Consider the following 21,566-nt stretch of genomic DNA (forward strand, 5'->3'; position numbering starts at 1 on the left):
TGAAAAGCTGATAGGGAAGTGCAATTTAATGATGACTGTAGAAGCTGTGGTTTAGATGTATATTGAGGTCGAGGATCTATTCAATGATTTGATAGCAGAAGCTAATTTTCTTCTAAAGTAACCATATAGGTGTGGTTTAGACTTCCCACAACTTGTCGAAATGGAAAATAATTCGGGCTTTTGAAGCTGTGATTAGGGAATGAAGCGATCATAGATCTTCTTAATGAAATCTGTGGACTGTGGAGGTTCAATTCACCGCAATATGCACCACGATACATGGGTGGCGTCTCTAATTGGGATGACATAAGAATTCCTTCTTCATCTGCTTAGGGAACAAGCCAACGCGGATAACTTTCAGTGACATTAAAAATGGTTGGTGTATAGCTTATCTAAACCGAGCTATGACGTAGCGGTGTTAAATGTTTCTTTAATGCAGCTGATTATCTAGTGCAGTCATTCCAACCATCATAACTCAATGAATAAACCAGAAAAGTAAAAGCAGAAAAAACTCTTCAGGAGATTGGAAACCGAAGAGATTAGAAGGAAGCACCGAAGCAAAGTGCTTACCCTTTTTTGGTTCTTGATTCAACTCGTTTACTGCTGGGGAGTTTACTGGTCAGGCAGAAATTGTGGACAGGTGCCTGATGGTTATTTTGAAAGCATCTTATCGTAATGTTTTTGTTAACAGTATAACACAAATTTGTGTTTAACTGTTTATTGTGTCTGGGTCATGAAACTAATAGTATGAAGCAATAACACCTAAGGGTATGACTTAGCGTGGGTGGGTGCTAAGTGCAAACTATGTGAGACAAGGGTTCAAATTTCAGTAGAGCGAAAAAAAAAAATTCCCAACTCAAAGTTTTGATGTATAGAAGCAGAGTTAGTGACATTTGCATTGGTGGCAGATAGTTATACTCAATAGAATAGTAAGTGAGAGATGGTATGTTGGCACGGAGACCAATATAAGGAAAAGGTAGTGTCAATCAGTATTTGGGAGTCATAGTGTCTTCCTCTTAAGTTCTTATGCTAGTTGTCTTTTTATAACTAGAGAATTTTTTGAAAACCCAAAATCTACGTACAAAAGATGTACAGTGTCCTGTCGCTTTGAAGTTTGTGAAAAGCCGGTGGGGACGTGCAATTTTAGTGGTATGATATTGTTGTAGCAGTGTTTTGGATATACATTGAGGTTAGTTGAGGATCTAATCATTAATTTGAAGGCTTTGTTTAGTTTTGTTCTCTCGTTCAACTAAATAGGTGTGGTTTAGTCTTTCCAAGAGATGAATCAATATGTTGAATTCGAAAATAAGGCTTTCTGAAGCAGTGATCGATTAGGGAATTAAAGAAACAATCATAGATTTTTGTCGTGAATTCTGTATTAATTGGAATCACAGAAGAATTCCTCCTCCATCTGTTCAGCAAACAAGACAATGCGGATAAAATTTTAGTGGCCTTCAAAAAGACGGGTGGCACTGATTATCTAAACTAAAATGTATCGTAGAGGTCTTCAAAGTTTTCTTGACTAAGCTGATTCAGTGGGTGCAGTCATTCCAACCATAAAAAATCAAATGAAAAACCAGAAAAAGGAAAAGCAGCTGGAAAAAACACTTATGAGAAGGAGACACCTGTGTAGCTTTCGCCAGCTTCTACATATCAACACTATGCATACATGATTAAGCAGAACGAAAAAGGAATTCCGCCAATTCGGCCCACCGTTTTACATATACATACATCACTATATTCACGCCCAAATCTGTGTCATCTCATATACTACTCCCCCCGTCCAAAAAACTGTCTTCATTCGGATTACAAAAGTGCACTAATTAATGTTAGGTGTGACTTCGGACATAGAATCTTTAATTATTTAGAAATAAAAATTATATATTTAGTAATTATATAAAAAGTGCTATAAGTCACAATAGTTCACAATTTAGAATATTTAAAAAGTATTTGAAAAAATTATGATCAAAGAAAAATATCCTTTGGTATGGTCCGGATAATAATTAAAAGACGATCTTTTGAGATTTTAGGAGGGAGTATATTATTTACTACTATAGTAATTTTTAATAATAATAGGAGAAATTTCATGTGCTTTTGTCACAAGTTGGGTGCACGGTCTTATTTCATCAGTGTTTTTGGTTACAAGAAAATGAACCAGGAATCAATAGGGAGAGCAAAGAAAGTGATAAATTTCCCGCCGGCTCATTCTCCACTTTCCACCTCTCAGGTTTCTTATCACCAAAACACAATCAGCACATCATTTCGTGTCATAGCTTTCTGCTGTAAATATTATTGAAGTGCCAAATAGGGGACAATCAATCAATATATTGTAGGTCATCCACTTGCTTTTGTCACTACAAATTTCATCTTCTTTTCCATCGACAAGCGAATCTGCCCCTAAAATATTAAAGCTTGCACAATTAAAGGGACTAGAAAAGACAACTTTCAAGACAAGATAAAAACAGACTGAAATAAAGCCTTTCAATTTTGATTATCCTATCCTCGCACTAATTATTATTTCTTCATTATATTTACTAGACTGATTTACAAATTATTAGCATGAAAATGACAAAGCTTTTATAATTCTTATCAATATCATTTACAAGTAGGAGCCTTAGCGCAATGATAAAAGTTGTAAAAACGGTCTCTTGTATAAATGCAAGGTAAGATTATATACAATAGATTTGGCCATTTTTTGTCCCTCACAAAGCTGTAGCTTAGTGTACTGAAATTCCTTCTATCAAAAGATAATTTACAATCACCATGTGGAATATGAATAAGGAAAAAAAGAAAAACATACTTGAGGTAGGACTTTGCTCGCTAATTGAGTATTACTTAATATTTAATCAAACTTCAAAGTGTAGTAGAACATTGAGCTCCTTGTCTAAAACTGAGGGGTCCAGATGGCAACGAAGGTCCAAAAGGCATAATAGCAACACAATCTACATTGAACCTATACTTTCCAGAAACCCATGTTCCAACTTTCCATCTTAGCCTACCGCTTGCTTTCAAATTCATCATCAATATTCCAGCACGTTGGTCACGTTGCACTTCATAACCAAAATAAGGATCCACCGGCATTCCATTCCCAATCAAAGAGGCAGACAAGAAGTTGCTATCTTCATGGCCTTGATAAAATGGAGGAAGAGAAGTATAAAGAGTAATTTGTTGGCCCTTGTAAGAAGCATACACTTGCAACTCATCGTAGTAAATTCCAACTTTCTTGTTTGGATTCTTGGATACGAGGGTGAGTTGAATGGAGGAGTTAAGTAGTTGGCGCGGACCTGAGAGGCTGAGTTGATAAATATCAGCTTCTCTAAGTGTGAAGTTTGGTTTTGTAGGATGGAGAGTGAGATATAGAAGAAAGATAAATGATAGAATAGAGAGGGAAATTGTTGTGAAGCTAAAAAATAACTTCCTTTTTGGGAATAGTTTTTCTACGGTGAACCCTTTTTCGTCACAATGTTTTGGAGTAGTTTTTACATCAATTGGAGACATTTGCTGAGAAAGAATTTAAGAAGAGGACCAGTGGAAGGAAGGGGTACGTTTACAAGGCTAAGGGGAAGGAAATGAGGAGGTTATATAAGGAGTGCTGTTAGAAGTACATATATTACGAGCTGCAATTATTTCGTCTTTTGGCTGCTTTTGACTGGCCGCTTTGCATGGGGTATTGACTAATTAAGTGCAATGATATTAGGGGAAAGCAGCTGAGAAATCCTACTAACTTCTCGAATGTGCTTTACTTACTTTTTAATTGGTCTAATAGTCGATAAAGTGAGATGAAAATTATAGAGAAGATCAGGATTTTATGTGATGCAGTTACTATTTTTACCATTTCATGAGTTGATGAAATTTTTGTTTGGCCGGAATTTTCATATGCCTTTAAATATATTTGTTGAATTATAATACTTTTCATATAATTTTTAAGTATATAAATCTTATTTCAAAACATTTGAAGATTCAATATCAAAATTCTCATCGGGAATTAGATAATTTCACCCTCGTATTTTGAATCGTCTCACATAAAGTGGAATAAAAAGAGTAACAAATACCCAATAAACTAGTCAAAGTGCACACAGACTACATCTCAAAAAAAAAAAAAAAGGAATCTTACTTCTTGTTTCACACTTTATGGAGCTACTATTTGTGAACTACTAGACATGCGTGCAATTTGTGATATGGAAGGCAGTTGCCGGTCAGTAGCTATGACCTTCTTTTCTCTAGGAGGTGGGGGTCATGAAAGGGAATTTTCTTTTTCCTCCATCATGAATATGCACGCACACTTTTAGTATCGTGAAAGCTTTTGAATTAGCAAGTGCATCTTGAAGCTTTTATGTCATCAATTGATGGAGTAGCTTTGGATGGTTGATTTGGAAGAAAGGGAGGCTACTGGGATATCTGTTCTATCTATGTGAGACGGAATCTTGATTACACCTTTTATTGGAAAAAAAAAAGTAAGGCTTTTTAAAAAGCGTAATGATTGCAAGTTAAAAATGATAAACTATAATGCCCCATGCCATGACTTCTCCTCATGGCCCTCATGCATTACCAAAAATTAATGAAAAAGAAGAAAGAAACTAATAAAACCCTTTTTAGTTTCCTAGTTTCAATCGAATATTTCCTGGTGAAGTGTACTTAATTGGACTAGTAGAGAATAGAGATGGCATAGGGAAAGGAGTCATATAAATTAATCCTAGCTTTGCTTCAGAGTTATGATATTTCTGATATATATATATATATAATGTATTTTAAGGTAGACTATACATATAGATCGTATTGTCCGAAACTAAGCAGTGAAAAGGGGATACGCTAATCGAATTTCCAGATGCGAATCCTCTTAGTTACGTACATGGTTATAGCAATTCGTTATGTCTAGAATTAAATAAAGTACTCCTATGAACCCTCACTACATGGTAAGAAGATTACGAGGATTCCTTTCAAAGTATGTGCCAAAATTTCAGTTCAGTTGACGGAATTGTTGTTTATTGTAAATTATAGACATGCTTTTACATGTTATGAAATATGAATTAGTATGAAGAAAATAAGAATGAGAAAACATCAAGTCGTTGGTTAATGTTATTTACTGAGTCCTGGTCCGTGGAAATTAAAAAGTTGAAAAGTAGAGGAAGACATGGAGAATCTAAGAAATGGACTTTTTCGAAGTCCATGGGACAGGTGGTGGAAACTCATAGTGATAGCACTACTTTAACTCTAGCAGTAACTTCTGCTCAATTGGGATCATATCATAGTATTACTTCTAACTTAAGGAAACTTCCCACCCACCCTTAATTTTGATTTTCTTATTTAAGGGAGCTGACCCAGCACGACCGGTCACTTCCTCTTTGGGCCAGACATGAGGCCCGAGGCATAAATCTAGGTTGTATTCTTTTCTTGAAAATGTTTTCTATGGTAAAATGTTTTCTTGAAAAATAAATTTCATAAAATAAGTGAGTTTCCTATTTATTTTTTTATATTCGATACATATGTAATGATTATAATTCTAAAAATATTTCTATATAATCTAGTCAAATAATATGAGAGGTGGGATGGAAGGTAGGGGTGTGGTTATGTGGAGTAGTAGTGGAGCCAGGATTTTTGCTAAAAGGTTAAAAAATATAAAGAAATAAACACACGAAGAAGTTAAGGGGGTTTAACATCTATATATATATATATATATATATATATACATAAAAAATAATTTTAGTCTTTTATATACAATGTAATGTTTCGTCGAAGGGGGTTCCCTCGGCCCAACCTAGCTCCGCCCTAGAGTGGGTAGTGGGCAGAGACGAATCTAGGATTTCCAGAGGATGGGTTCACCATTAGCTATGGAGCTTTTTGATTTCTTTTGCCTTTGGTTCGCAGCTTAGCGGCTACAATTTTTTTTTCCCTTTTGAAACTTGGGTAATTAGAAATAAAGGGAAAAAAAAAGTCATTAGATGTAATATAAAAAAAAAAAAAAAAAGAAACTCGTTTTTTATTTTTTGGTAATTAGAATCATAGAAGAAAAAGGAATTAGAATAATATAAAAAGGAAAGTTAAAAGGTTGCTTTAGAAAAGAAAAAAAAAAGCATAAAACGTGCAAGAGCTCCGGTTCGATCCCAAGACCCTGAGGAAATAAACACAACCCCTAACTAGTGCTCTACTCAACCTCATTTGACCATGTTTTCTTTTAGTTAATATTAGATATATTTTCAAAAGTATACACATAATATATGGAGTTTAGTCGAGTGATCATGTGTTCACGTGACCCAAATTTGATACCTAAATTCGCCCCTGGTAATGGGGATAGGGACTACAGGGTAGGGACGAAGAGGGTGGGGATGATACAATCAAGGGCAAAGGTGCAAATATACCCCTCAACTTTGCGATTTATAGCAGATATACCTCTCGGTAAAAAAGTGGTGTATATATACTCCTGCCATTACAAAATGGTGTAAATATACCCTGCCGTTACACAAATGGTGCCTTCTCGCTAAAGGATTAAAAAAAAAAAAGTCATTCAGCTTATTTTTTAATTAGAAAAAATGCCACGTGGCTTTAAAAAAAAGTCTACCAACTTTTTTTCTGAGTAGACATATTTTTCTAAAGCCATATGATAATTTTTTCTGGTGCATCGGGTCTAGTTCGTTTAAAAGAATATCTCCGTGACTTTAAAAAAATAAGTCTACCCATTTTTTTAAACTAACTAGACCCGACCCACCAGGAGAAACAATTACCATGTGGCTTTAGAAAAATATGTCTGCTTAAAAAAATGGGTATACTTTTTGTTTAAAGCCACGTGGTAGTTTTTTTAATTAAAAAAATAAGCTAAATGATTTTTACAAAATATTATGTCCGCAAAAAGGGTATATTTGCACCATTTTTGTAGACAGTAGATATATACACCACTTTTTTAACGATGGGTATATCTGCTCTAAATCGCAAAGTTGAGGGGTATGTTTGCACCTTTTCCCTGCAATCAATGTGGAATGCCACTTGTAGAATTTGTTTTACTACTTCCACTAAAGACGTCATTTTACTTATTTTTAAGGAACTTATTTTCAAAAATATTTTCCAAAAATGTTGACTAACCAAACATGAAAATATTGTAAAACATTTCCATACCGAACACAACACTAGTTTCGAATATGCAACTTACCGGTAGTCATTACCTACACGGGTCAAGATGTTATGCTCCAAGACATTGGACATAAGTCCAAGATGTTTTAAAGAAAAAATAAAACGAATAAGAAATAGATAATAATATCGTAGTAATTATTAAAAACCATATTAAATACAAAATAAAAGAATTTACAACTGGATATGATAACATAGTACATAAGTTACAATCAAATACTTGAAAGAAAATCTAAGAATATTATGTTTGGACTGGACTGGTTGCAATCTTGCTTTCAAAACATAAATGGTTATTACCACTAGAACTAAAATGCAGAAGATGCAGAGAGATATAGAGGAAGCAAATAATGTTATTTATAGTTAAAAGGCTTTGAAGCGACGCCATCTTTAATTTGATTAGGCAAAAGGGACAGGGGCAAGGATATACACGGGAATACTATTACAAATTGGAAAGCTTATAACCAATTTGATAATGTTTAATAAAAGATAATATTTAATTATAACCAGTTTGAAAACAGCGGGTAACTAATTGATTGCTTTTACAACTTTTTTTGACGGAGTTCAGTTATGGAGGCCTTCCATACAATCAATGAGGAGAAAGTTGAGTGTACCCCATCATCATTTCTCTTTTGTAACAAGTGATTATCCTATGAACTTTCTCTTTGCAAATGGAGCTATCTGATTTTACTTTGAAAAAGACGGGACTGGTCCACTATGATATTGCCCTGAACTTTGTAAAAAAGATGTTTTGCTTTTGCTTTAGTTTCTTGATCATGATAAATAGCACAGGTTTAGTGTCCATCTCTGATTTCTTTCTTTTTTTCCGTCCAGTTGTGCAAAATTTCACGCAACCTTTTTAATTTCCTCCTGTAATTTTCTCCTATCAAGAGAAATGAAAAAATTGTAATTAGAGACACAAGTTTTCGTTTATATCAATAGTAGTAATAGACAACACCAATATCCACTTTTGCAGGCAATAAAGTTGATGGTCTTAGGCTGCATTCATATGGCAGGATATATAGCCGCGAATCTTAGTTGTTGTCAAGCTTTTGTAGTATTTGGTTTATCAGCGAGCAGACATCCATGGCCCATGCCACAATAACTTCAGGCCACTCAAGCTCTAATAGTCTATTTGACCCCCCTCCCCCTTCTTTTTTCTCTTTTACGACGTCCTCCGTTTCAATTTATGTGATATAATTTGACTAAACATGAAGTTTAAGAAAGAAAGAAAGACTTTTGAAACTTGTGATCTAAAACGAGTCATAAAGATTTGTGTGGCTGCAAATCATTTCATTAAGGATAAAAGGAAAAGTTTTCAGTTAGATTATTTTTTAAATATAAAAATATATCATTCTTAACGTATCATTCTTTTGTGGACAGACTAAAAAAAAAATGTATCATATAAATTGGAACAGAGCAAAACTACTTGTTCTTGGTCCAGTAAGCTTCGAACTGTTAATAGTTTCCATTCGGGCTTGTACTTACCTTTGTTCTTTTTTATTTTTTTTTATTTTAGTATTATGGGAGGTTCCCTTTTTAGAGATAATTCGAGGAGGCCACATTTACTGGAACTGATCGACCATGAAATTGATTTCCATTTAATTATGTGTGCTATTCGATAGGCACTAATCTATACTCATTGATGATTGTTACTATAACAAACACTGCTACTGTAAAGCGTGCTTAATCCAAAAAATGGTAAGACAGACTCCCAAGAGCTGAGAGTTATAAGAAGACACGCATATGCGTGATAAGTCACATTGGTCATGTGAAAGAGACTAATAACTCGAGATAAGGGATAATACTATATTACTCAACTTTATATGTAACTATGTTACAACAACAAATTTCTTCTCATGCACAGAAACGTAAAAAGTCCAGTAGCTGCTATACATCAGAAAATCTCTGCTAATTCTCTGTACATAGATCTAGAGCTAGTCGTGGTATGCTACATCAGATAACCGAGAGACACTAAAAGACTCCAACAATTTACCATCAGAAAAAGGATTTGATCATCTAACCAACTATAACATGAAAGGTGAATTGATCCTAGTCATGAATATTTGATGTTTCTAACGTATCTGTTAACTGAGAGATGTACCATATGTATTTATCATCACAGACAAAGGGCAGGGCTGCCCTCCTTCACAAAAATGTAAAGAATTCCTCATCAGGCCGTGATTCCTATTAACAATAGATGCACACTATCAGTGTGGAGTGCATATCAAAACTTGGTCATCCCCTCGTTTGTTCCTCGAACTCTGGAAGGACAAACTTTCAAGTCGTTTGACACCACTTGTATTTGTTCTGCTTCCTCCTCTAGTTTGGATGAAGTCGTGATCCTATATTGCCAAACAGCCTATGAGTTACCTGGTGAAGGCTCACTAGGAACGAACAAACTGTCCTTTCACTCTGGGACGCTGCTCAGCAAGTTTTTTCCTGCTTTCATATCTTACCTGCAAGCCAATCACAAAGGGAAAATGATTGATAAGCAACGACAGAACCATATGGGAATATTGCATCATTCACACATATGAAAGTAAAGTGCCTTTGCTCTATAATGATCTTTTATAAGATGGCCAGTAGTCTTTAATAACTGTTAATAAGAATTTGTTTTATTTATCTGGCTTTATTGTTTACCAGTGTTTCTTGTTTGCTTTTCCATTGGCTAATTATCTCAACTAAAGATAATTTATAAAATTATTCTTCCTCCAGTTAAGTTCAAGATAAAGATTATGATACACCAAATACAAGACGAGCTTCTGATAGAAAAACGTTAAGAGCTACCATACCTTCTTTTCAAAGCATCTATTTTTCCGCTTCTGGCGAAATTTCATAAGAGCTGCTTCTCTTTGAGATCGATGAGAATTCCCATCAGGAGTGTGAAAGCTTTCTTCTTTCCTACACTCCGCCAGTGTTTTTCCTAGTGGAAGTGAGATGTTTCCATTGCTGCCATAACTCAAATGAACTTGGTTTAGGTCACCATTGCAGTAACTGCTGTTTATAGTTTGATCAGTTGCAGAAGGAAAATATCGGCAATCAATTGTAGGTTCAGATTTGTTCCCCCTCTTTCCCTCATCACTGTGGTTTTGATTACTCTGTGAGTGCAATTGCTGAGAGCTCCTACTTTCACAATTTAACGTAAGGAATGGATTTGCCTGATAGGAAGGTTCCCGAGGAGTACCCGAACATGGACTCTGCAGTGGCGAAATGCCAGATGGCATACGAAGTATTGGAGCTATCATGGAACTGTAGGCACTGCTTGGTCCCTCGAACCTGATACCTCTCACCGGTATAGGGAGAGGCGTCACTCTCTGCTGAGGAGAAGGAAGTCCAATTTCAACTGGTCCTGCTTCTCCACAGCTAGGAGGGGCAAAACTGTGAGGTCTAGTCATCGCAGCACGGACGTCCGAGTTGTAATCAATGGCATTACTACAGAAATGCTTATCAGAATCAGTTTCATTTTCCTGTTGATTATATGTCCTAGGCGACGTTGACTGTCCAGATTGCATTGCCCTGTTCACATACCGTGTGAAGGCTGAACCATCAGAATGGTTCAATCTGCGCTTCTTATTTGTAAATTGATTTACAGAACCACTTGGGTGGGATCTTGTCAATGAAAGATCCAGTAGTGGAGAAGGATCAGCCTTGTTAATCCTAGTGGTGGAACCAGAACTTTTGAAATTCCATTTGAGGTTATTATCAAACGCTCCGATCAAGTCTATGGCTTGTTTAGTTGGAGGACCAGGATTTTCGTCACAAGTTTGATCAATTGCACGAACATGACCCCAATTATCATCAGAATTAATATCTTCTCCCCTGTTCATTGTATTCATATCTTTTGTAGGAGCTGCACCAATTTGTATGAAGGAAAAACATTAGAAGTTTAGAACAGGCAAACGTACTCCTAACTGATTCAGCAGACCAAACCTGCTTCCAAAATCATGAGATGGTCAGAAGAATTTTACCTCTAGCATCATTCTCGGACACTTGCAGTCTATTATTTGCTTCATAAAATAGTTCCTTCCCAAAATCTGTATCATTTGGAAGAGATGCAGTCCTAATTGGGTGAATAGATTTTGGTAAGCCTTCTGCATTCTCTTCTTCATTCTCCAATTCCGGCTTTGTGCATGAGCTCTACATAAAAGGAAAAATGGTTATAAATACTATGAAGCAGACATCTCAAAAAGATTATCATCCATTGGAAACTAAACTAACATATTCACACAAATAAAGCAATTTTTGTCCAAAAAGAATTTCATGATAAGTTATATTTGTGATTATTACCTGAGCATCACTTCCTTTCTCAATGCATTCCCGATTTCTCTGAACGCAAGCGTTATAACCACTTGAATGGTTGCTGCAAGCATTGTTTTCAGCTGTGGCCTCGACCTTTTGTTGTGCAACACTTTCATCAGGAGGCCCTTGGGAACTAATACTTGTCTGAAAGGACAACATAGTTATTCAAGTTAGTACGTAGATGATAGCCGCAAACTGCAAAATTCAGATAGCAAAAAGGATGTTTAAAAAAAGAAACACGACAAGTTAAGATTATGCTTACAGCTCGTCTTCTCCAGACGTGCTGCCACAAGTTCTTTAATTCATTCTTCCTAACAGGCTTGACAAGAAAGTCTGCTGCACCTCTCAGCATGCATCTATAAACGGTACTAACTGAGTCGTTTGAGGACATCACTGTAGATAAAAAAAAAAAAAAAGGTTTGATTATGAGTAAATTTGAATGGTGACAGTTTTTCTACAAGAATAGCTGGATGAAGGAAGCAACATACTTATTACAGGAATGTTCTTGCAAATGTCATGCTCCATAATCAAGGTAAGAAGAGCGTATCCGGAGATCGATGGCAGGTCAACTTCTGTCAGGATAAGGTCTATGTTGTGAGGTCTGCCTTTCAACAACTCCCATGCCTTTAGACCATCAGAAACTGCAGCGACTGCACACACACAAAAAAAAAAAATTTAAAACGTTAAAATATGGAATTGTATTTCTCTATTTATTCTTTCCCATACAGGAAGAGAAGAACTCAGATTTAAAATTATACCCATCAAGTTCAGCAATATATCCTCAATTTACTATGAAACTCAACCTGACTCATCCACCATGCCAAACCGTCGGGTCATGGAAATGGATCTATATCAATAAAAAAACGCTAGAAGGTCTAATTCTATCTTCTCCCATTTCGTTCTTGTGGCTAAGAAAGACTCATTAATCAACCAATAAATTAAAGTATGAAGTGTTTCACAGTGATTAATTGATTATCATTCTTAAGAAGCAGACGACATACTCCACTAATGGTTGTTATTAACAGAGAAAAGACGTAATTTCCAGGTTATGCCAACCAATCAACTACTCCATCAGCTCTATTCAGGTTCATTTCAATCTAATACTGCATAATTTATCTTGTACGGAATATTTAGAGGTTCTGTAAATTTAAGATAAAACATAAAAAAAAAAAAAAAAAAATCTTAAGTAAACCGAATTCAAATCCAAAATTCTGAATAGATGATAAATCTAGAGTTATCTCAACCCTCAAACGGAAAGATCCCAACATATGTAATATGCAAATCTATCCTAATTTGGGAAATCTTCACGAATTTCATAATTCAACATAATTCTCCAATACTCTGCCTAACTTTGTTGAAAATGAGCCCCAATTTTGCAGGATAGAAAAAAAATGATTACTTGAGCTCACAAAAACAGATCTTCATAGCAATTTAACAAGAAAATTATCATGTTTTTTATGACATGGGAACCCGCAGCCGTACCCTTCGGATGCGCACAGATTATAATTTAACAAGAAAATTATCATGCAATTCCAAGATTATTCAAACGAACAAGTTTATAAGCTTAAATGACTCAAAACCCAATTTAAAGTTTCAATCTTTTTTCTCAAACTCTTTATTAACAAGGAGTCACTATTGGCTATATAACTAACAAAAGGGAATTCAAAGAAACTGTTGCGAATTCAGAAAGAAAAAAAAAACACCAACCTCTGTAACTGCATTTCCTAAGAAGAGCAGCAACAATCTGTCGTGTTGAATCATCAGATTCCACCAACAAAACTCTAAATACCATTTTAGGCAAAAATCTTTCCCATCTCACAATTGAAGAAGATGTCTCTGTTTCCTTGTTCTTGTTCATATTTCCACCAGCCTCTGTTTCTATCTGCAACTCCATCTCATCAGTTCCTATGACCTCTAAATCACCTTCACTGCTTACAACAACTTCACCCATTTCTTTCGATTCTTACTTATGTTTAACAAACAAAATCCTCGTACTTTATGAAAGTGGGGGGAGAAAACAAAAATAATAGTAAAAAAGCACTATCGTTGGTGAAGTTTGAAAGAACTCAAAAAGTCTTAAACTCTTTACCACTACTACTAAAAACAATCCATAAAATATCTTGAAAATATTAGTGGGAGAATTTGATCTAAGGGTGGTGAATTAAAGTTTATATGTTTAACCGCCGATTATCTAATGGTTCAAATTGATTGACATAATAATAGTGGGACACATATACAAGTCTGTCAAGAAAGAGACACAAAATATCTAGTACAGCATGTGTATGGTGCAAATTGGCCACGTTGAAACTTGCCTCCGAGATCAAAAAGTAAGGGCCCATTGGCCACTGCCTTTGCTTTATTTTTTTTATTTTTTTTTCCCTCTGTAGATGTAATTGAATTGGATGGTTGGTACACTTGGTCATTTGGTGGCCCTGATTTTGTGCTATACTATTGCTTAAAGAAAGAGATTTTTATTGAGATATTTTTTAAGTGGGTCCTAGATGGAGTAGATATTTTTAGGTAAAGAAATGAGAAATTAGTGTCTAATGGATAGGACGTCGACACGTGGATAGTCCACTTTTAGATCTTTTCATTTGTGGTTTCGAATTGTCAAACGTTATCTTTTTATTTTATTTTTTAGCTGTAACGAGTGGAGAAGAGAGTGTTTGGGAATATTATATAAATATTTTTGTCTACTGACTATTGGACCAATGGCGGTGTAATTAGTTGGGGAATCGAATAATCTAAAGAAGGTTCTTTGCGTTCGTGGTTATTAGTGGTGGATGTTAATTCATCCATTAATTACGAGATTGCCCTTATGGTATGTACGTGTCACGATGTCAGCAGGTGTTTGTGGCACTTTTTCATTCTTGTTTTTATTTTTTGAGGAGAAATATCTTTGGTAAGATATAAACCGTATTACACATAAGATTAAGGATTTAAATTATATATATTAGTGAATGATAGTAAGTTAGTTATAATTTTTACCAAATTTACGGATAGAAGTAATATTTATCAAAAAATTATATGTAATTACATAGTAAATGATTCAATAATATAAATATCTTCTTTATTATTAGTGCATAGAATTTAGAGTTTCAGATTTAACCTAAATATCTAGATTATAGCTCCAATTCTGGACGGCTGAAAACATACATAACTATCGTCCCTGTTTTTTTATATAACAATAGTACTATTTAGAGAGAAATAATTTTTTAAATGTTTTAATGGGAGGAGGAGAGAGGGTGCGAGGGGGGTTGGGAGGTGTTGCAGGTAGGGGTAGGCGTTCGGTTTTTTATGGTTCGGTTTATCGAAACGGTTTGCTTTATTTCGGTTTTTGAAGGTGGACATTAACATCGAACCAAACTAGTTCGGTTCGGTTCTTTCAGTTTTGGTTTTTTAAAGTTCGGTTCGGTTCGGTTTTGATTTTTTCAATTCGGTTTTTTTTAATATAATATTAGAAGCAATTCCATTGACACTAATTCATATTCTCAAAAGCGATAAAACATAAAACTGATAAATTGAAATCAAAATCAAACAAACAGGATACAAACGAACGTAAAACTATAATCATGACATAGGATTACTTAGTGTTATATACATATCGTAGAATAATTAAGAAAACATATAAAGACATACATTAATCCTAAAGAGAATCCTACGTTACTTATTCATTGGGATATTTGATTTTTTCAAAGTGGAAAATTAGGGATATAAATGCAAAAGAGGACTTATTACAATTGGGTTCTTTTTGCTTTAAACTTAATGGGCACGACTATTTTAATTTTTTTGGGTAATGTATTAAATTTCGGTGCGTGTTTGTTTTTCGGTTGATTTTATCAAACTTCGGTTATTTATTTCGGTTTAGGTTTTTGACGATGGACACCAAACACCGAACCAAACTAGTTGCCTTCGGTTCGGTTTATAAGTTTCGGTTTTCGGTTCGATTTTTCAGTTTTTAGTATGCGGGTCACCAATTGAGCTAGGGGTCGAAGTGCAATTAATCGAGTCTTAGGCAAATTTAGTAGCTTTATTCCCAAACTTTATATTTGTATTAAAAAATTCATCGAACAAATACTATCCTTAATTTAGAACCCAATAACTTTAAAAAATTAAAATTTTAAATTCATAAACGTCAAACTCTGAATATACGAAATTGATTTCTAAATTAGACACATGATCCAGGTACTCTGAATTTCGTCTTCTTCTGGGACACAAGAATAGTGAAAATATCTTACGAGATTTTTAATTTAGTGGTGGACATTGCAACTACTTTTCTCTTTCTCTTTTTCTTTTTCGGTTTTCATGTGTTAAGATTTTTGTAGCTATAGTACGACATATTTAAAAGCGCACTTCCTGGCCGCCAGCAAATCTTATCCAATCAGAGAAGTTTAACCTTAACTTTCAGAATTGGGACACTGTTTTCATACTAATGTTGGCCATGGGGATTTGGGTAACCTCGATTAACCCAAAAAACAAATTAAACAATCTGTGCCATAAAATAAGGACAAGCTTCTTTCTTGCGCAACTATTGGAAACTTTAGCATGGTAAAAGTTGTGATATTTGAAAAAAAAAAAAAAAAAACACTAATTGAAGTTAAGCTAAAAATGTATTTGAAAGTTGAAGTTGTACTTGAACATATATTTAACTTAAAAAACAATTCAAATTTTGTGAATGGAAAAGATTTTTCACTTGAAAACTATTCAAAACCCCTTTTCAAACTTGAAACTGAAACTCATCTTAAAAAAAAAAAAAAAACAACAACAACAAAAAAACATCAGTCCATTTATAACCAAATGTTGTTTTGAAAAAGAAACAATTTCCATGGACAAACAACTTCTTAATTTGAACAAACATATCTATATTTGTAAAAATAGTGACGTTTCAGAAAAGCCATATCTAAAATTTTGTAAATACAATAAGTTAACAACTCTCCCAAAGTTAGCGTAAGTTAATTTGCAATAGTTTATAGGACTTTATTAAATTCTAAAAAAAAGTGCTTTTAACCACTGAAAAATATACAAGTAACGATTAATATTTCTTTAAGGACAATGATCTCTCATGGCAAAGTATTTTTTCTTCAATTTATTTCCTATTTTTCTAGCATGGTGTCTCTGGAATTCGGTGACTTTTATTGTTAAATTGTTGCTTTGATGTAAATACTACGTGCGCAAATTTTTTGGTCAAAAGTATCTCATTTCCTTTTTCTTTTTTACCATTTCCCATCCAGAAACCCTACATTCATTAATTTTCTTTTGTTTGCCTTAAGTTACTTGAGATCTTTTGGGAAACAAAGTTCTCCATATTCACACGTGGTTAGGTAAATTTGTTAACTCATTAATTACTCTTTTTCGTACAAAGAACAAGACCTTAAAATAAAGATCCTGTAGACTCTAACCGAATTCCTTCTTGTTAATTAAAATCGATGATTTTCTCACAACGTAAAGCGTCCAATTAGAGAATTAATCCCTTAGATCTATATTATATGGTATTTTTAGCTTGGCTTTGTATTGGTTATGTAAAAATTCACTTTATGTAAATAAAAATGAATACCTTTCTGATTGTGTAAAAAAACATTTATTTTGGACTAAATATAAGAGTTAAAATCATTAATCTATTGGTTGGGGCATTACTATTTTCAGTATTAGAATGTGAATGTGTTTTCTTGGAAAAGCTTAATGAACCGAACCAGGCAGAAGTTCAACTTATTTGCAACCTAACTGATATTGAAAAGTAGGAATAATTGAACGAACAAAAATATCTGTTTCGTTGCTTGGTCTAAGAAAGGAAAGGGGAACAAGATAGATACCTCCTCCGTCCCAAAAAAATTATCATTTTATTGCCAAAAGTTTAAAAAATAAATGAAGACTTTTGAAATGTGTGGCTCAAAACAAGCATCAGATATTAGTGCGGCTGTGAATCATCTCATAAAGTTAAATTATTTCTAAATATAGAAAAGAGACAATCTTTTTGAGACAGACTAAAAAGGAAAGGAGGACAATCTTTTTGAAATAGAGAGAATATTTCCTTTTGAGCAAAACTATCTTTTTCTCCTATTATTTTCCTCTTCTTGTACGTTTGTCTTCTTCCCTTTCTTGGCTGGAAATTAGAGAAAAGAAGAGGACAGTAGAGACAACTTTAGCCTTTAAGTTCAGCCTTCCTTTGTTTGGTTTGAGTAGAAAACGTGGAGAGAAAATAAGGAAAGAAAATCATCTTTTTTCTAGGACCCTCAAATTTTAAAAACTGAGAAAGAGTAGTGAAAAGTCTCTTTATATTGATATTTTCAAGTCTAACTAACCAAAAAACGAAAAGAGGCTTTATTAATTATCTCTATTGTTTTTTCTATTTTTTTAGGGTTATTTGGCATCAAGAAAACATTTTTCAGTCCATAAAGATATATGAGAAAAGCATTCACTATAATTATACCAAAATTTATCTTAAGGTATCTGATGAAATAGAAAAAACAAAAAGTTATTTATTAGTTTTCCTTTTTAAACTTTTTTTACTCTTATTATTTCAACTAGTGAAATCTACCGCGCTTCACGCGGATTAGACTTTCGAATATTAATTTCTTAAAAATTTCTTTAAATATTTAACACTTAGTTTATATAGTTTACTATGGTCTTTCATTACTTAAAAATAGTTTTAGTCTTCAAAAAACTTGTATAATCTTTGCAAAGAAAACAATATTTTTTCCGTCTTATAAAAAATAATCTTAGAACAACATCGTTACTTCATTGTACATTTAATATATGCGTATAATTGGAGAAAATATACACGTTTTATCATCTAATATTATAAATATCTTATGTAATTTTTGTCTTATTTTTTCTTTTCTTTTTCCCCTTTTAACCTCTTTATCTTTTATCTTTTTTCTTCTTTTTCTTTCTTACTTCCCTATATGAATCGTTCATTTTCTTGTTTCAAAAAATATCAAATCTTATTTTCTTTCTTCCTTAACTTCCTAATAATAAAGGTAGCTGACCAAGAGATAATATTCTCAAGTCTCAACAAAAATATGTGTGTGTGTAAGAAGATATTAAAGAAATAGTGCCTAAAAACATATTATAGAATATGAAGAAGTATATATATATTATTATCCATTAATTATTCGATTTAATTTGAGAATATGTAAAGAATCAATACAGTTTGGAACATGATAAAGACAAAAAAAAAAGAAAAAAAAAAGGATGTGTAATAATGAAGATACATTTTGTTAAAATGATTGGTCGAATGTTCAATATTTTGTGAAAGACTATTTGAATAATCTTTCATGAACGCAATACTTTTTGATTGATCACCAAAATAATTATCAAGTAAAGCGATTCAGAATATTAAAAAAAAAAAAAAGATAAGATGAAAAGGTTAAATAAATGCATAACTTAATATGAGCTAGATCTCAATCTCAAAAATCTTAGTGGTCTAATTATTGGCTAACTAAACTTTTACCATATTGATGAGGATTCGATTCTCTTATGTCCCTAATTTCCCTTTCCTCTCTTTCCTATATATAAGTTATGTAAAATAAAATCTTTGTCAACAAAAAGAAAAAGATAAGAAACAAATAAAAATAAACTTTTCTTTGCAGACAAACAATTTCTTTACTTTCATAATTGCTGTAGAAATATGGACAACACAATCTTGGCCTCCGATGTAAACTAAAACGTAGAATCAAGAAATAATTATATATAGTTTTTGTTTGCTAATTTTTTTTTTCAAAGAGCCTAAATAAGTAGAGTAATTGGGTGGAGATAATGCAAAAAAGAACTCACTTAAAAAGAACTCACTTAGTTTCTCCAGTTGAAATGAATTTTCGGACAAAACGTACTTCAAGGTTCCTCCAAACTAATATGTTTATCTTTAAGATTCCTCCAAATCAATATTTTTCTCCCACTCAACTTTTTTTTCTTTACACCATAAGTCCATTCTCCTACTTAAAAATCGTAATATCAAGCTCCTCTTTCAAAAAGTTCATCCTTTTATCAATAGCAAAATAGTAAATATAGTTAATAAGTAAGTTCATTTATATCAACCAAAAAAATGTCCTGTTCTACAACTTATATCCCATTTCACATCAAACTCTAGGAAGATCATCATTTCTAGATTTTGCCTCTATTTTTTCTATCATTAAGTTTCAAAATATAGTTTCCAACGTTATACCATGTCAATTTCTAAACAATCTAATAAAAAAATTATGCACTGTAAAAGAAATTAGAACAAAATTAATAGGAGTATACGAAAGTTAATGAATTTATAGAGTACATATAATTACCTTATCCAACGTTGAGGTAAATATCATGGAGTGTACCATGCCTTTGATGCTGCTGACATAGCACGAAACACCAAAATTTAACAAATACCGAGCAAGAAATAATTATGAAATGTAAAAGTATGTAAAGTTTTCAACCAACATGTTGAAAAATAACGCTGTCAAATCTTTTGTTGTAAAGAAATGAATCGATCTAAATTTGCAGGCAAGATAGCACATACAAATAAACTCAATCAAGATAAAATATTCACTAACACATGAATTTCACAAGATAAATTGTTGTACTATAAAAAGTAAAAGAAATATATACTGAGGACTTGACTTGAAAATTTTCTAATGCAGCATTGGACTGGAGGTAAAATGGATGAAGCATACATGAATAGGTTAAGTTAGTTCTTGTCTTTTTATCTCCTATCTTAATTAGCACATTACTACGCATTAATAAGAATTACTGAAAAGGAAGGGAGAAGAACTAAAGTTTTTTATCTTTCAGCATTCGTTAGCACGTTATAACCATAATGTTTCGGGAATTTAATACAGACCTCTAGGCATTTTAATATAAGTTAAATTAAATTAAACTAATAGGATGGAGAAGAGGAAAAAATTCAAAAAAAGGAGAGGTGCCACATCACCTTGTCTGAAGCTTTATATTATATATAGATTACTTGAGTGTTAGTTTAGTGAGATGTTTAATGAGAGATCGATAAATGATAGTTTAAACAAATATTCTTATGAATGCGATTATTAATTAAATATTTTATAAAGCGTGCAAAAACCTTAATTAAAAGGCAGAATAAAAGGTAGTGAATGCAGTACTAATATTTTACCTTCCAATTGAGAACTTTGAATTTGCTTTTGACAGCACCATGTATCAATGTAGCAAAAGTGCAGAGAGACAATTAAGTTTGTCTTGATATTTTTGCTAGCTTCCTTTGAGGAAGCTCACTACCAAATGCTTGATAATCCTTGGTAGGGAATTTATTTGTGTTTTCGTGTTGAACCCAATAAACTACAAATAGGTGATCTTTTTTCATAACCCAATAAATTGCTTTTACTTTTTCGTTATTTTGTAATTCTCAAGCTATATATAGCCCTAACTAATTATAATATAAATTACCATTTCATCTATCATATCGGTGAATCGATCCGATTCGTTCTTATCTACGGATAACGTGAAAGAGAAGTTAGTATTGCAACAGATGTGCCATTGCCCCTTGGTAGAAGTCTGAAAGGAAGAGTTACATTCATGAAAAAATTGTGGTGAAGAAGATTTTGTGTGTTTGTGGAGAGAATAACACTTTTGCAAAAGACTATAAAGCTTTTCTTTTTTCCCCGAAACTATTGCCAAGTGTGTGAAGCCGGCTTTGAGCGTGATTTCAATCTTGAGGTGCTTGAATTATTAGGTTTCTGCACTGAAGTGAGATAAATTAATATCTAGCATGTAGGGCATCACTGAGGGTTCTTTTCAAGTACTAGTTCATGATCCTTTGTCCATTATTGTTGTTGCCGAAACCAAACATTATTGTCAGATGCCATTTTCTCGTTTACCTAAAACAAAAAAAGAAGGAATGAATAACTCCTAACCTTTTGCTTAAATCTAGGCAATTTTTCTTTTGTTAAAATCAAATGTTTTGTAATGAGAAACTGATAGATATATATTATATTACTATTAATTATTAGCAGCATTTTAGTCAAATATTAGGTTTAGTAACTGTAGCCTAAATAAATTGGTAGTAGACAGGGGCGGATGCATCGTCTGGCTTGTTGGGTTAAATACAAGCCTAATCTTTCGGCCAATAAGAATATATATATTTAGGAAAAATTAAAAATTAAATAAATAGACTATAGGAACCCAAATTTCCAATATTTAGGGTAAAATCC

The 21,566-nt window shown here is 33.2% G+C and overlaps 2 protein-coding genes and 1 long non-coding RNA gene across 4 annotated transcripts; 1 reads left to right on the forward strand and 2 right to left on the reverse strand.

Moving 5' to 3' along the window:
- Positions 1-2,166: 2,166 nt before the first annotated feature.
- On the reverse strand, positions 2,167-3,549 carry LOC132056322 (NDR1/HIN1-like protein 26). 2 transcript variants are annotated; one of them, XM_059448463.1, is made up of 2 exons: positions 2,798-3,549; positions 2,167-2,388 (listed from the first exon to the last, which is right to left on the reverse strand). In XM_059448463.1, exon 1 carries the CDS (start codon positions 3,493-3,495, stop codon positions 2,851-2,853), a length of 645 nt encoding a protein of 214 aa, XP_059304446.1. In that variant the 5' UTR covers positions 3,496-3,549; the 3' UTR covers positions 2,167-2,388; positions 2,798-2,850. The 2 variants fall into 2 exon arrangements, with proteins under 2 accessions (XP_059304446.1, XP_059304445.1); XM_059448462.1 differs by having other exon boundaries at positions 2,167-2,394.
- A 4,287-nt stretch (positions 3,550-7,836) lies between these two features.
- On the forward strand, positions 7,837-9,121 carry LOC132056324 (uncharacterized). Its single transcript, XR_009414751.1, has 2 exons — positions 7,837-8,605; positions 8,644-9,121. It is a non-coding gene; the product is annotated as an uncharacterized LOC132056324 (long non-coding RNA).
- Positions 8,903-13,631, reverse strand: LOC132056323 (two-component response regulator-like APRR5). Its single transcript, XM_059448464.1, has 7 exons — positions 13,123-13,631; positions 11,904-12,065; positions 11,678-11,808; positions 11,404-11,559; positions 11,085-11,253; positions 9,909-10,966; positions 8,903-9,572 (listed from the first exon to the last, which is right to left on the reverse strand). Exons 1-7 carry the CDS (start codon positions 13,364-13,366, stop codon positions 9,501-9,503), a joined length of 1,992 nt encoding a protein of 663 aa, XP_059304447.1. The 5' UTR covers positions 13,367-13,631; the 3' UTR covers positions 8,903-9,500.
- Positions 13,632-21,566: the final 7,935 nt, after the last annotated feature.

The sequence above is a fragment of the Lycium ferocissimum genome, chromosome 5, assembly GCF_029784015.1.
Source record: "Lycium ferocissimum isolate CSIRO_LF1 chromosome 5, AGI_CSIRO_Lferr_CH_V1, whole genome shotgun sequence".
Taxonomy (NCBI): domain Eukaryota; kingdom Viridiplantae; phylum Streptophyta; class Magnoliopsida; order Solanales; family Solanaceae; genus Lycium; species Lycium ferocissimum.

What these genes read in the sequence shown, in the direction of transcription:
- LOC132056322 (XM_059448463.1), bottom strand. Translation starts at nt 3,495, where the DNA reads ATGTCTCCAATTGATGTAAAAACTACTCCAAAACATTGTGACGAAAAA.
- LOC132056323 (XM_059448464.1), bottom strand. Translation starts at nt 13,366, where the DNA reads ATGGGTGAAGTTGTTGTAAGCAGTGAAGGTGATTTAGAGGTCATAGGA. An exon ending in GTCCGAGAATGATGCTAGAG is followed by an intron (nt 10,967 to 11,084) that starts GTAAAATTCTTC and finishes AAATTGGTGCAG; the next exon opens with CTCCTACAAAAGATATGAAT. An exon ending in ATAGATGCTTTGAAAAGAAG is followed by an intron (nt 9,573 to 9,908) that starts GTATGGTAGCTC and finishes ATTGGCTTGCAG; the next exon opens with GTAAGATATGAAAGCAGGAA.